General features: G+C 40.2%; 1 protein-coding gene across 1 annotated transcript in view; it reads left to right on the forward strand.

Annotated features, from left to right (window-relative positions):
• Positions 1-15,018, forward strand: part of USH2A (usherin) — a 584,327-nt gene that overhangs the window by 202,182 nt on the left and 367,127 nt on the right. The window contains exon 23 of the mRNA XM_065589441.1: positions 10,178-10,308. Coding sequence (XP_065445513.1) covers positions 10,178-10,308 — 131 coding nt within the window. The remainder of the gene's footprint in view (positions 1-10,177; positions 10,309-15,018) is intronic.

Consider the following 15,018-nt stretch of genomic DNA (forward strand, 5'->3'; position numbering starts at 1 on the left):
ACATGCTGATATTTCCCTCACATTTCCTTCTTCGATCCCATCCAGGTATTTCATTGAGCCATTATATTGTATCATGTCTGAAATTAGGCCCAAATCCTGCAACGCAGTCCACCAGTGCAGGCCCTAAAACTGTGTGAAGTCCTATTACATTAGTGGATTCTGATTCATAGTTTGTATACTTCCTGTGGCAGGGATCACAATGTCTTCTCTGTAGTGTGAGAATCCTAACATGGTTTTGGCTGCTTTGAAATAAGTTAGTAATACTACAAATAATAATTTCACCCATTCATACTCTTCCTACATTTTGTAAACTTACTTTATTGCTTCTTTTTGGTCTCATCAACAACTGGGACATAAAGGGTTTTAAGATAGTACTGACAAACCTGATGTAATTAAATACATTCAGAAATTCAGAGTTAAGTCTGCTAAATTGACCAATTGCACCTGTTGTTACAGAGGTATAATATGTAAACTACAGATTTTTGCTCATTGTGGTGCCTAGGCTAGTTCAGGACAGAACGACTGTCCCCAAATCAATGGATATGCATAAGAGCCGAATTGTGGTTTTGCAATAATCCATGTACATGAGCAGACTGGAAAGCAGATTCTGACTTGGAGCTTAGGGGGTTACTCCAAGTCTGCCTTTGCTCTGCAGAGAAGTATCTTACGCAAGACCTATGCCTGTCCCACTGCATAGCTATGCTAGTCAGTACCCTGTAAAGTAGAGCCAAAGCTTCAGCTAGTACCTGTCTTTGTGCCACAGTACAAGCGAGACATGATTGGGCCCTAAATTTGTCCCATCCTAAAAGAAAGCACATGTGGCCAGTGGCCAAAATAATATACACCTCTACCCTGATATAACGTGACCCAATATAACACGAATTTGGATATAATGTGGTAAAGCAGCGCTCCAGGGGAGCGGGACTGCGCACTCCGGTGGATCAGAGCAAGTTTGATATAACGCGGTTTCACCTATAATGCGGTAAGATTTTTTTGGCTCCCGAGGACAGCGTTATATCGAGGTAGAGGTGTATGTTCAATGGACCAAGTTCTTTTTCAGGTCAAATCCGTGTTCCAGGCCCAGTCAAGTGTGGATGTTTTGAGTATTAGCTATCACTTTGCCTCCCTTAACTTTGAATTTTCTTCTCTGAATCCTTTATTATTTTGTTTATATTTTTTTTCTTCACAGAAAAGTGTGTAAACTTGCTTTATAGTTTGTAATGAGTGGGTTCAATTATGTTCAGTATTTAGGCTATTTTTAAAATTCTTGTTGGTTTTAACTCAAGAAGGAGTAACAACACCTTTGCAACCACTAACGTCTGTCACATAAACAGACCTACAGAATAAGCAGAGTAAATCTTTAGTTGTAATTCAAAATCCAATTGACTTAAATTACATTCAGATCAAATTATATCCCATGGCTGGTCATGTTTTCAATCCAAGGTGCAACAGCTTTGTGCTACGAGCCTGAACTGAAGTTTATTTGTGTGATAAATGAAATATTATAGTAATTATAGTGTTGCTATTGGGTAAGCTGATTGTAATTGAATATATACAGTGTACATATTGTAGCTAACAGGGCATTTTAGATATGTGTCAGCTGTGAAAGCAGGGGGAGAGTCTATTTCTTTTAGGGAAATTTGCCTTGCCTTGCAAATTTTCCCTAAAAGAATGGCCATACGTGTAATTTAGTCTCATAGACTCATTGACGTTAAGGTCAGAAGGGACCATTGTGATCATCTAGACTGACCTCCTGCCCATTGCAGGCCACAGAACCTCACCCATCCACTCCTGTAATAGACCCCTAACTGCTGGCTGAGTTACTGACATCTTCAAATCATGGTTTAAAGACTTCAAGATACAGAGAATACACCGTTCACACTAGTTTAAACCTGCAAGTGACCATGCTGCAGAGGATGGTGAAAAAATCCCAGGATCTCTGCCAATCTGACCTTCCTGACCCCAAATATGGCAATCAGCTGTGGGCAAGACTCACCAGGCAGATACCTGTGAAAGAATTCTCTGTAGTAACTCAGAACCCTCCCATTCTAGTGTCCCATCTCCGGCTGTTGGAGATTTTTACTATTGGCAGTAGCCGATGGGCCACATGCCATTGTAGGCAAGCCCATCATACCATCCCCTCCATAAACTTATCAAGCTCAGTCTTGAAGCCTGTTTGGTTTTTTGCCCCCCTGCTCCCCTTGGAAGGCTGTTCCAGAAAGTCGCTTAACTTTTTCTAATATTTTGTTCCAGCAAAAATAATAGAGGGTGAACTCCATGCCTTTACAGAGGGCTAGCATGAGATCTTGTCACTACTTTATACCTATGTATTACAGACACTTATTCAGAGCAAACTATACCACCGCAGGCAGAATTTACAAGAGTCTGTGGCAAAATCCTTCTCTGAACTCTCCAATGGGCAGGGGAAATGTGCAGGCATGGCCATGCACTTGTGAGTTTCTTCGTAGGGAAATGAGCTATTGTCCCTGTCTTTTCCCTATCTTTCATGGGGAGATGTGTACCCTGGAGTGCAGGAATTGAGATTCTAACTGGCCCCTATTTGGGACATGCCAAAAAAAAAAAGAAGAAGGGATGCGCCTGTCTGGCATTTGGCAATTTTTAACGTTCTCCTGCCTTAATAAGAGTGTATTTGTAATATTAGGAGATGGCTGTGACTCCTTTATGTAGGTTATCTAACACTTTCCATTATAATAATAGCAAACCAAAAAACCCAAAAACACTTTCAATCTTTTTGGAGAAATTCCAACACTTTCATTGTTTGCAACTGACCTTTGAAATAGGTAGCGAGAAAGCCTTTGGACTGGAGAAATGCCTCTTCTTCGTCCTTTGAAAGTTTTCAACAGTTTATATCTAAGTAGAACTTTAAAAAATTGCCATTCTCATTATAACAGGGCAGCCTGCCCCTTTAAGAGCATGAGGCCTGGGGCCAGTCAGTCCTGTTTAATTAGGAGACCAGGCAGGCTGTTTCGATGTGAGGCAAGAAACTGAGCTTGAGCTAGGAACTGGGTGAAGGCTACAGCCAGCCAGAGGCCCTTGGTAGGAGGGTAGACCTGACCCAAACAGTGGGGTTGGTTGGGGATTGGAAGCTGGCAGTTATATCATGAGAAATGCCATTGCTGCTGGGAGTGTGCTGGTAAGGGAGGGGGACTTGGACTTGGATTCTCTGTTATCCTGAAAGGGGTTGAACACTTTAAAGTGGCATGGCTGAAGGGTCAAGTCACCTTTGCAGCTGGAGCAGGCTGAAGAACATTGTGGGGAAATTGAGGCAGGAGTGCTGCAACACCAGGTCTTCCGGCCAGGGGGTGCTCTGGGATGGTGAGTTTTGTGATGCACCTTTTCTCACTTATATTGCTCTTGAAAATGTTTGCATCCTGCCAAAATAACTGAACGCGAACATTATTAAGACCAAGCCCATACAACTGCTGTAGAAGCAGCAGCAGCACACTCTGCACTAGGAACATGTAGGAACTGCCTGAGCCATTGTATTTGGGGGTCTTGGGAGAGGGGGAAAAACAGCAAGGCCGGGCTCCCCCCAGCCATGCGCCAGATACAAGACATGGCCCCAGTGACCTATTTCCCCTTCTGGGGATACCATGTGGGGCAGGAGCTCCCCGAACCCTTGGGGAGGCATAGAGAAAGAGAGAGAGAGCTTGGACCAGGATGGGTTTCCCCCGATCTCTTTATCTACAGGATTAACTATATTAGCTGGCAGCAAGAGAAGGCTGTTAAACCCAGTGTGGTGGATTGGACACTGATGCTAGGTGATCTTCCAGCACCTAGCATCAGTGTCCAATCCACCACACTGGGATTAACAGCCTTCTCTTTCTGCCAGCTAATATAGTTAATCCTGTCAAGTATCAGAGGGGTAGCCGTGTTAGTCTGAATCTGTAAAACGCAACAGAGGGTCCTGTGGCACCTTTAAGACTAACAGAAGCATTGGGAGCATAAACTTTCGTGGGTAAGAACCTCACTTCTTCAGATGCAAGTCTTGCATCTGAAGAAGTGAGGTTCTTACCCATGAAAGCTTATGCTCCCAATGCTTCTGTTAGGGCTTGTCTATACTTACCACGCTGGTTCGGCGGCAGGCAATCGAACTTCTGGGTTCGATTTATCGCATCTAGTCTGGAAGCGATAAATCGAACTCAGAAGTGCTCCCCGTCGACTCCGGTAATCCTGCTCGCCGCGAGGAGTACGCGGAGTCGACGGGGGAGCCTGCCTGCCGGCTCTGGACGGCGGTAAGTTCGAACTAAGGTACGTCGACTTCAGCTACGTTATTCACGTAGCTGAAGTTGCGTACCTTAGTTCGATTTGGGGGTTTAGTGTAGACCAAGCCTTAGTCTTAAAGGTGCCACAGGACCCTCTGTTGTTTTTTTATATTTAATCCTGTAGATGATGAAGTCTGTGTTGCAGTGCTGACGGATGCTGCTACTGATGTAAGATAGGGATTTGTTACATTTGTACATAATATAATTTATTTTACCTCTTTTCCTTAATAAAAAACAACAACTAGGAAATTACATTTTAAAAACTGTTAAAAGATAGATGTGTAGATTGCAAAGTCAAGTTCTCAGAAGTTAGGAACTGCCAGATTTAGTTGCCAGTGCAACCTTAATTCCACCCCTTTCTGCTTTGAAAGACAAGGTGTGTGAGGTAATATCTTGTAGTGAACCAGCTTCTGTTGGTGAAAGAGACAAGCTTTCTGCATATGCATTTTGATAGCCTTTAATTACATGATCACACATGATTTTTTTCCACAAGACCCTTTCCTCATGCAGTACACAGGATGATTTCACAAAGGACCAGAATCAAGATTACATGGGTAATGGTGAATTTGGCATTTTCTAACCTTCTAGTGCTTGACTTTGTAATCTAAAATTACATTGTTTTAATTTAAATTTTTGATATTCAGTTGTTACAGTCTTGGCTTAGTGGATGGTCCACCAGACTGTTAATTGAACCCAGCTGTTGGATCCCATATGCATCCAGGTCAGCTTGGTCTGGGCAGAGTCCCGACATGGTCTTTAGCTCTGGGTCTCTGGGGCACGCTCCTAAGAACAGAGTGCCTGTCTACAACCCTTCCCTGGGACATGGGAATCCACAGTCCAACTGCCCTAGGTCCCAAGATCAGTGCTGAAACTTTCCAAGCTGCCCCAGTTGCTTTTGGTTATACATACTCTTCCAGAGTTCCCCTGTTTGGGGTCACTCTGGTTTATAGTTTAATTCTTTGGAGACCTGTAGCAGGTAAAGTAAAAAAAACAGATTTTACATAGGAACGTATTAAATACGTACTTTTTACGCTTAGAAAGCACAGGAGAGTTAAAGATCTATGCGAACAATAAACACCTGAATGCAATCTTCCCCTCAGAGCCGCAGAGTCCTCACCTCTCCTGAGCATTTTGAGGGCTGGTCCATTTCCTTAGCAGAAGGCGAAGTCCCTCCTGCCCCCACTCCTCCAGCTGTGTCTTGTGTGTCTCACAATGGACTGGCTCCCTTGCTTAGAGAGTCTGTATCGTAAAAAAAATAAACAGTCTGTGACACCTTTGCTCTTATGCTGGATAATTTCCATGCTTCAACCCCTTCCCCCCACCCCCTGGTTGGTTGCTGGTCTAAGAGTTATTAAAGTGAATGGCTCTGCCCTTAGCAACCACATTGCTCCATCTGGGTAGGACTGACTGTTCAAGGTTGATGTCCCCTTCCTGGCTGTGTTTCAGTTTCCCAGACATAGTCTGTTTCCATTACAAAGTGGAGAGTCTAATCCACACATTTACACTCAAAAGATACTTCACAGAACAAAAAAGGAATTTCATAAATTGACACAAATATATTCCTCAAATTGTCACAAATAATACATATACACAGGGACGGTGCAAGGAAGTTTTGCGCCCTAGGCGAAACTTCCACCTTGCGCCCCCCCCCCCCAGTCCTGCGGCAGCTCCCTGCCCCCCCCCTCTGCCCTGAGGTGCCCTCCCCCATGGCAGCTCCCCCCCCCCTGCCCTGAGGCACCCCCCCCCCCCCGTGGCAGCTCCCCCCGGCCCGGGGAGCCGTGCAGCAGCTCCCAACCCCAGCTCACCTCTGGTCCGCCCCCTCCCCAAGCATGCCGCCCCAGCTCTAATTCTCCTCACTGCCCAGGCTTGTGGTGCCAAACAGCTGATTGGCGCTGCAAGTCTGGGAGGCGGGAGAAGTGGAGCGGCGACTGCGTGCTCGGGGAGGGGGCGTAGGAACGCTGTAAAAAAAATTGGGGGCACCGCTTTTTGGTGCCCCCAAATCTTGGCACCCTAGGCAACCGCCTAGTTTGCCTTAATGATAGCACCGGCCCTGCATATACACACAAACACACACACTAGTTGGTAATCTTGGAATTCACAAGCTAGTAGAGTGCCCCCTCTCCACTACATGTTTTCTTTATTCTGTTTTACTTTTTCCTCCTCTTCTTCTCTCTTTCTCAGAAATAGACTTGTGACAATTCCTGGTGACCCTGGTAACCCTAAGTATGAAGCTGAGCTTTCCCATCTCCTGCAGGATCTTTTTCTGCACTTCTGATTGCATTTTTTCCACCTTTGTATGTGTAGGCATGCTGTCAGTGTATCATTTCTGGCAGCAGCTAGGTTGGCTATTTATAAACCCAGAAAGCAGAACCTTTCCCAGAAAGAGGAATAGTCTCTTGAAGTGTGTGTCTATTTATTTAGTTCTTAGAACATGCAACAGGATATAATTACGTCAAGCCATATCTACTAGCTGGAGTCTTTTGTGGACCATCCTGATGCCATCCAGTAGCATCTTGCATCTCTTGAGCTGAGGAATTTACTGATCACTGGTGATTCTGGTAAACTCGGTTGATTCTGTGCTCTCTTTAGTCCTTCTGCTCAAGGGAAGAAGTGATATTACTTTAAAGGAGTTGTGTATATATAAACAAAGCTCGTTTTAGAGGAGAAAGGGGGACAGTCAGAAGCATCCTCCAGAAAGGTGGAAAGGCTTAAATATTTCTAGCTGAAATACCTTTATAACTTAATTCAGGTAAGATAGCACTTGTTTGGGTAATACTTCATATTTGTCTGGTGTTAGATATGTACAGTTAGTTATGTACAGTTGATTTTAGTAGGTATTTTAATAGCATGATTGAGTTTCATTATCTAGAGTGAATGTCTTCGAATCTGAGTGCATTGTGTTATACTGCATGAGAACTTGTACTGTGATTAAAATGTGTGAGTCAAAGGATACTACTTATGGGTAGAGGTAATTAACTGGCATTATGAATATGCATTGGAGTTATGATTCCTTAATTTTTTGTAATAGATTCTGTCTACAAGAAAAGCTTCCATTACTTATTATTTTCTGCCTGGCATAAGAAGGGGAAAATGAATGTGAAGAGGTTGAATTGTTTGATACAGCTGGGTAGAACCCAATAAATTACCCTGTTCTGTATTAAGTACTTTACGGGGATCACAAGGACATGAGTATTGATGTATTTGAACTAAGCAGCAGTGGAAAATCATGAAAATGCTACTGCAAATCAGTTCTTGATCTGGAAAATAATGATAGCATGCAATAGAGGGATGGTATAACCTAGCCTTTCACCAATTTCTTCCAGCTTCTCCCCTCAAACTTTTTCATCCAGCAATTATAAGCATGGCAGTTGTCCAATTTGAGCACTGGTACTTATTGAATAAATGAGTTTTGAAAGGAGGTTCTGATGCTAAATTTGTTGGGTTTCTTTTTTCTGAAAAGAAAATGAAAAGGTCAGAATTCTAGCTGGCAGATCCATGGGCATTAGCTTCCACTGTGCTGATTCAATTCAGGTAGCATGACAGCAGACATAGCAGCAGAGCAAACGGAGCAATCAGAAGTAACAATTTTTGCAAGTCAGAGAAAAATATAAATGTAACTAAATTAGGATATTGGTATAGGTGAGATGCCGCTCGGGTGAATAAGGATTCAACACAGAGAATGGGTTTAAAGTGTCAGGCTGCAACTTTACTGACATGACACAAAGGTATAAGCTGGACCCCAGTTCCTGTTAGGCAATGTGAAGGGACTGGAGTGGGACGGCTTTCCACCAACACCAAGAAACAAGACCTGGCCTCCCAAAATTACCCATCGGATCTAGCCAGCTTATTGAGATTTGTGACCAATATAGAGGGTATCTCAATCTTCACTAAATGTCCACAACCAACATTACAGACACCAGATTCCCCTTGAGTCCTGCGTCCAGGTTTACCCCAGGATCTAGGCCGACTCTCCTAACTTTCTTCACGCTGGACACTGGCCAAAAGCAGGGACAATCAAACTAATCCCTCACTGAACATTCATGGATACTGTGGGGAAAGTCAAAAGATCCTCAATGCTGATTTTGCTTTAAGGGAAATTCCTTCCCAAACCTCCGAAAGGCAATTACACTGGGTCCAGCAGCTCACCGGAACCGGTTCTGCCACTTCCGGGGACCGTAGTAGACAATGGAGAGTAGATAGGTGCTGTCTGAGGGACACAAAGATGGCATCCCTGGGTGCAGAAAGAGGTAAGCTGGGAGTGAGGAGCAAGTCTGACTATGAAGGTCTGTCCATGGCACTGACCGCTTCCCTTCCATCCTCTCTAGCTTTATGTGGTCCTGCAGGAGAGGGAGGGAACATCTGTGTCTGGTAGGAAGGGTTACAGCTCCTTTTCCCCTTCACCAGCTAGCTCAGCACTCTAATAGAACTCTGGTTAGAGGGTCATGTTTAAGACTGTTGTCTTTGGAAAACTTGAGTGTCTTGGTTGTGCCACCTACAGTCTGACTCCTTCCTTATGAGCCCAAAGTTGCTGCCCTGTACAAGTTTAATTTACTGTTGTACATTTACTCCCAAAACACCGAATCAAGAAACTGAGTATATAGAAAATGACATTAATGCTAAGAAATACATATTGCATCACTTAAGGTTATACTAATAATTCTCTTGTGTATTGAAATTTGAGTCTTTATCCCATATTTTGTTTCAGAAATTGAGAGGAATGATGAGATGGCTGTCACTAATGCTGCCCTTTCATTTCCCCATGCAAAATACTGGTAGAGATACAGGTTACCAGGGCCATGTTTTTAAAATAGACCTAGTCTTGCATCTGGATTTGCATGTCTGAAATTTTATACCAATATTTAGAACATGCAATCTTGCATAGCTACAAACTGAATTTGCTAGTGCATATTAAGTAGTTAGCATATGCAAAACCAATTTTGGGAATATGCAAAATTTTGGTTGCCTAAAAAACATAGTCACACATAGTTACATGCACCTAAAACTGATACATGCATTTTTGTTGAATGCTGTTTTTGATAATATTGCCTTAAATATTAATGGGTAAGTTTCTTTCAACAAACACATTCCAATATATATCAAGTCACTGAGGAAGCTCTTTGGCTTAGTATTTCATTCTGGAGTAAAATTAAAGAAAGAAAATAAGTTTTATTCTTGTGCGCCTTTATTATGATACTTTAATTGCTTGATCCTAATTGCTGAATTACTAATTTCAGAAGCTAGAAAGAACAACAATTAGGTGACAATCTGGGATGTTCATATGCTGGGAAAAAAGAATTTCTTGGTACTTATATTATCCCTCAAAGTATTTCCAATATTTGTTGAAACTTTTAAAAAAAGAAAAAAGCAATCATTATGTTTTTCCAGACTTTTCATTATTATTTTTGCATTTAAAAATCTATACATCTTTCAGGAACTGTACAGACATTAGTATTCACAGCAAACTTGTGATGTAGATAGGTAAGTAGTATTATTCCCATTTTGCAGATCAGGATATTAAGGCAAAAGATAAAGGCCAAACACTGAATAAGTGGTAATACTGGAATTGGAGCTGAATTATTCCAGGTTCTCAGTCCTGTCTTCAGCCACTGGCACAGGCTGCAACTATTTTCAATTACGTTTCCTTTAGAAAGAGGTTCCTTAACTACGCTGGGCCAGATTCTTCCACCCTCACTCTGAATGAATAATGCCTTATTGCGCAAATAGTTGCTTTGATTTCACTGTGGCTGCTCGTGGAATATGGTGCTCAGTGACATTTTGATATTCCATTTTTTGTTGTTAAGGGGAGTAGCTTTTCATTTCTAAGTAGTTGTCTTTATCTGATAGAATTCATAATAGCTACCATTAACCATCCACCTTCTTTTTCTAACCAGGTATTAAAGTGAGCTTTAGAACCAGGGAACCTGATGGTCTGATTCTTTTCTCTGTGTCACCTGGGAATCAAGAGGAATACATTGCACTTCAGTTACAGAGTGGACGCCCTTACTTTCTTTTTGATCCACAGGTACAGTAAGGAGAAAGATAAAATAAAATATAGCTTTATTACAGATCCCCAAGGCATATTGTGTGCTTAATGGTATAAGATGATGGGGGTGCTTGCTTTTTCCATTTTTTTCATATTGATCCAGGTTAATGGATTCTTCAATACCCTAGATAATTGGTGATCTTTAGAAAAGAAGCATTGAATCCTCCAGGCTTTTGTAATATTTAGTTTTGTTTCCAAGTGTTAACATTTTTTAATTCGAGTTGCATTACATTTTTTTTAAAAAGTATTGTTCTTACCATTACCACTGAGTTAACAATCGTTAGCACCACTTTAAAATTCATTTTTAAATACTAAGACACCAGTTATGGATACATCTCTTTTTGATTATTAAATGAAGATAGCCTACTTTTCTAGTAAATATTTTTCAGCATCCCATTTGATTGTACACCCATTGAAGTCCATGAGAGTTTTCCCATTAACTTTAGTGGAAACACAATTGAGCCCTTCCTTCATATTTTGGTGCCAAAAATATGTAAATGTATACATCCTTTTTAATACTGTTAGTGATACTTTTATTTTTTAAAATAGGTATAATTTAAAAATGCAACTCTGTGGCCATAGCATCATACAGACAAATCCACTCTGATTGATTTAAAAGTTATGCAATGTGTGAATTAGGTGTCTGCATTAGCTCACTTTTAAAAAGAATCTAGAATGAAATCCTGCCCCTTTGAAGTAAACAGGAATTTTTTCATTGGCTTCGGTGGGGCCAGGATTTCACTCTGTGGTCTGAGCCAAAGCCCGTTGAAGTCAATGGACAGCCTCCCATTAGCTTCATTAGGCTTTGAATGAGGCTCATAGTGCTGTGACTTTTTTATATATTTTGATTATAATAGTGGCCAAGGTCTTAATCAGAACTGGGGACTCTTTGTGATGGGTACTGTACTCTTTCTGATGGATGATATGGGTGATATAGGTAAATGGAGAGCCCCCACTCTAGGGATTTAGTCTAAAATACTTCAACAGGGAAGACACACACACATTTTTTAGCTATCAGGAGCTGTTAACAATTAAGGCCTGACAAATGGTTCAAGAAATTAATTCAGATATGGTCCCTACAAAGCGTTTGATTTTCCAAATGTGAAATGCCTTGTTTTACATAAGAATATTTAAATATGATCACAGTATCGTTCTGCTACTCTGGGAAAAATGTGCTACGGAAGCATTTAGTAGAATGTATTTTGAATCCAGAGAATAGTTTCCTCCAAAATTAAGCACAGGTTGGCACATGCAGTTGTGTGGGCCCAGCTTGAACTGGGTACAAATAAATGTGGTTTCTGATGTATAAAACTATTAATGCTCTAGATTGTTGCCAAACATAATATGAAGAACCACTTATTCAGACACCTGATCTTTAGAATGCAGCATCGTTTGTAACAATTTTAACGCTAACTAAGTACACTTTGATGAGACAGCATTTAATAAAATGCTCATTAATTTCATCATTAGCAAGGGTATGCTAAGAAGTAAGCCAGTTTCTTATGTCACGCCCAATTAGCATCCCATGCTAGTAATCCCATTAGTATTGTTGAATTCACTAATGGAAAAACTAATGGGCATGCTACCAGGGCACATTAATTGGGCATGACACCAGTTCTGGTTTTAATTATTAAACTACGATAATGAAATGTGTGTTTGTAAAATATTTAAATGTTGAAATAAGGTAGAAGACAATAAAAATAGTATATGAAAAAAATGCCTGGGTACATGTAAGTGTATGTGGGTTTGTGTTGTTGTTGTGGGACAGTGAACTGATATACAAACCATGCCTGAATACCTAGGATGCAGGTACCTTTAAGAAAGGCACATGCATCTATGTGGAAAACATACTGCATATGCTCATGGGAAATTACTCCATTTTTATAATCTTAAATACATCATACGTATTCTCATGCATGGTATGCTCAGTGACAGCATCCAATTAAAAACATACTGGCCAGCAACACTCAGATAAAGTTTGAATGGAACGGAGCTTTATTCTTTTAGGCTAATGCAGCTTTAAAGGTTGTGGTAGTAGTGTTCAACAGAATCATATTAGTTTTTATCGCATCAGTACACTACTTTTTTCATCGGTAAATATTAAGATCACTGAAAGGGAGAGAAGTTGAGAACAAAGGTGTTAACAAAAATTACAAAGCTATCTTTTTCATTTACTGCTGTACAGTGGCAAATCAGCTACTACTTTCAGCGAGGCCAGTAACTATTTCAAAAAACAAAACAAGAGTTTATTTGCAAGTTTGGAAAATAGTTTTCTGAAATCTGTCCTCACAGTAACAATTTGCAAAGTCAATTTTACTTTATTAATATCTACTGTCTAAGAAAACTAGCATTTTTGCAGTTAAATAATTGCCTGGGAAGTTTTACTTACTATACAGATGAGTATCCATAAGTCTCAGCTGCTTCTTGTTCAGAGGGATTGATTTCACCTAGTTGTAATGAAATTGCAATATAAGGCGACAACCTTCAAACATTTGTGCTTAACTTTACTACTGTGAGTAATACTACTATTTCTGGTACATCGTAGGATTTTGCAGGATTTGACCTAATTGTAGCCAGCTTTAAACCAAATTGTAGAAACCACTGTACAATTATATTTGCAATCTTAGGCTAAATTAGAATATAATTTAACGTGATTTCAGCTCCATCTCTAGAAGTTTTTAATAATCTTTCACATCTCTACCTGTCATTTAGTTTATCCCATTGAATAGGGTTGCTCCAAATATTAACAAGGTATTGATGAGGGGAGGAAGAAAAAAATACAAGAAAGCTATTCTTTAAAAAGTTCTTCTATAGTTGGCATTTTGTAGGCAGATAGAAAATGCATACAAGGTTAGACCATTGCTCTATCTATCCTGGCACCTTGCTGCCAACAGTGGCAATGCCTCAAATACATATTCAGAGATCCTCTTGCCTCATTTTTATCTTGATGGCATTTTATTTATTTTTTAAGAGCATGGAAATATCTTTTTTGGAATGCTTGAACACACATTGTGGTCTAGTTGTTAGAGCAGGGGGATTGGGAGTCAGGACTCCTGGATTCTGTTCTTGGATTTGCCACTCTCTTGCATTTGCCTCTCCATCTTTCTGTGCCTTTGGGAAAGTTATGTTATTAGTATAACACCTCTACCCTGATATAACGCGACCCGATATAACATTAATTCGAATATAATGCGGTAAAGCAGCGCTCTTGGGGGCGGGGCTGCGCGCTCCAGTGGATCAAAGCAAGTTCGCTATAACACAGTTCCACCTATAACGCGGTAAAAATTTTTGGCTCCTGAGGACTGCATTATATTGGAGTAGAGGTGTATTATTTGTATTCTGATAGCACCCAAAAAGTAGTAGACATTGACCATACATACAATCAGATACAATCTTGCCCAAAGAGCTTACAACCTAAGAAGACAAGCAATATATGAAGAGCGGAGGAAACAGATATAAAAACTGTGAACATATTGATTGTATCTATATTAATGAAAGTGGAAGATGTATTGCAAGTACATTTCAGTGGTTAAAATCTCAACAAATAAAAGTGTGATTTAAAAAAATCAACTATGACCAACTATCCTCATCCTAGCCATTATTAATTGGCTTATTTCTTATTTCTTCACCTCAGTTTTTCCCATTTATAAAATGGGAGTAATTATTTTTAGCTCACAGTGGGGTTGTGAATCTTTAATTAAATAGTTAAGGCACTTTGAGATCTCTAGACAAAAAGTTCCATAGAGACACAATATTATTAATCGTTGCTTCAGGTGTTTGTACAAAATATAACATATTAACATAATGCTTCTCTTTCTTTAGCATAAGGGGTGCATAAGAATTGTGATAATAATTAGAAAGCTCAGTAGTTCATTGTCAAGTATTCACGGTATTTCATTGTCAAGCTTGCTTCATAGCAAACATTTATTTTTTGCTCTTCCCCCTAATCACCTGAGATCTATTAACAAGAAGTTTATCTCCTGTGTTTGAGATTTGCAGTGGAAACTAGCATTAAAACAAGTGTCTACTCTTTTCCATTCAGGCCAGCATCTCTCTAATGTAAATTGGAATCACCAGTGAGAGCTACTTCATCTGCTAATTAGAATGTGACTTCTTGATTTTAAAAATAAAAGCTAATGATTTGTTCAAATGTTCCATTCTCCAAGAGTGTTACATTAAGCTGGCTTCTTTCAATGTTATAGGCAGTGCATTGCCCAAGTACAGCGTTTTGCTTTTAAGAACAAAAGGTGAAATCCTGGTCCCAATGAAGTCATTGGCAAAGCTCCCACTGACTTCATTGATGTGATTTCACTCAAAGTATTTTAAAGTTTTACTGAAACAGTAACAATGAAGGTTCAGTATATAGTTCTATAGCCTTAAAATTCTGTCTGTTCTGCAGGGGTATCCTGCCCTGAAGGATGAATTCTATTGAATAATATTGAATTCCTTGAAAAAAGGCACTTTATCCTTGCAAGTCAGGTGTAATTTAATGCTCTGGGATTGTATTTATTAAGGATTACTGGGAGATTTAATCACCAATCAGACATCAATCCCTAGGAATTGCCCTATGACACAGTCACTTTTCCTACAGTATTATGAGAGAAATATCTGTTTAAAAAAATGAATAATTTGGATGTGATGTCTGCATCAGTTATTTTCCTTTTACCTGGTGTATTTAGAAAAGTTTTG

Source organism: Chrysemys picta, chromosome 3, assembly GCF_011386835.1.
Source record: "Chrysemys picta bellii isolate R12L10 chromosome 3, ASM1138683v2, whole genome shotgun sequence".
Lineage (NCBI taxonomy): Eukaryota > Metazoa > Chordata > Testudines > Emydidae > Chrysemys > Chrysemys picta.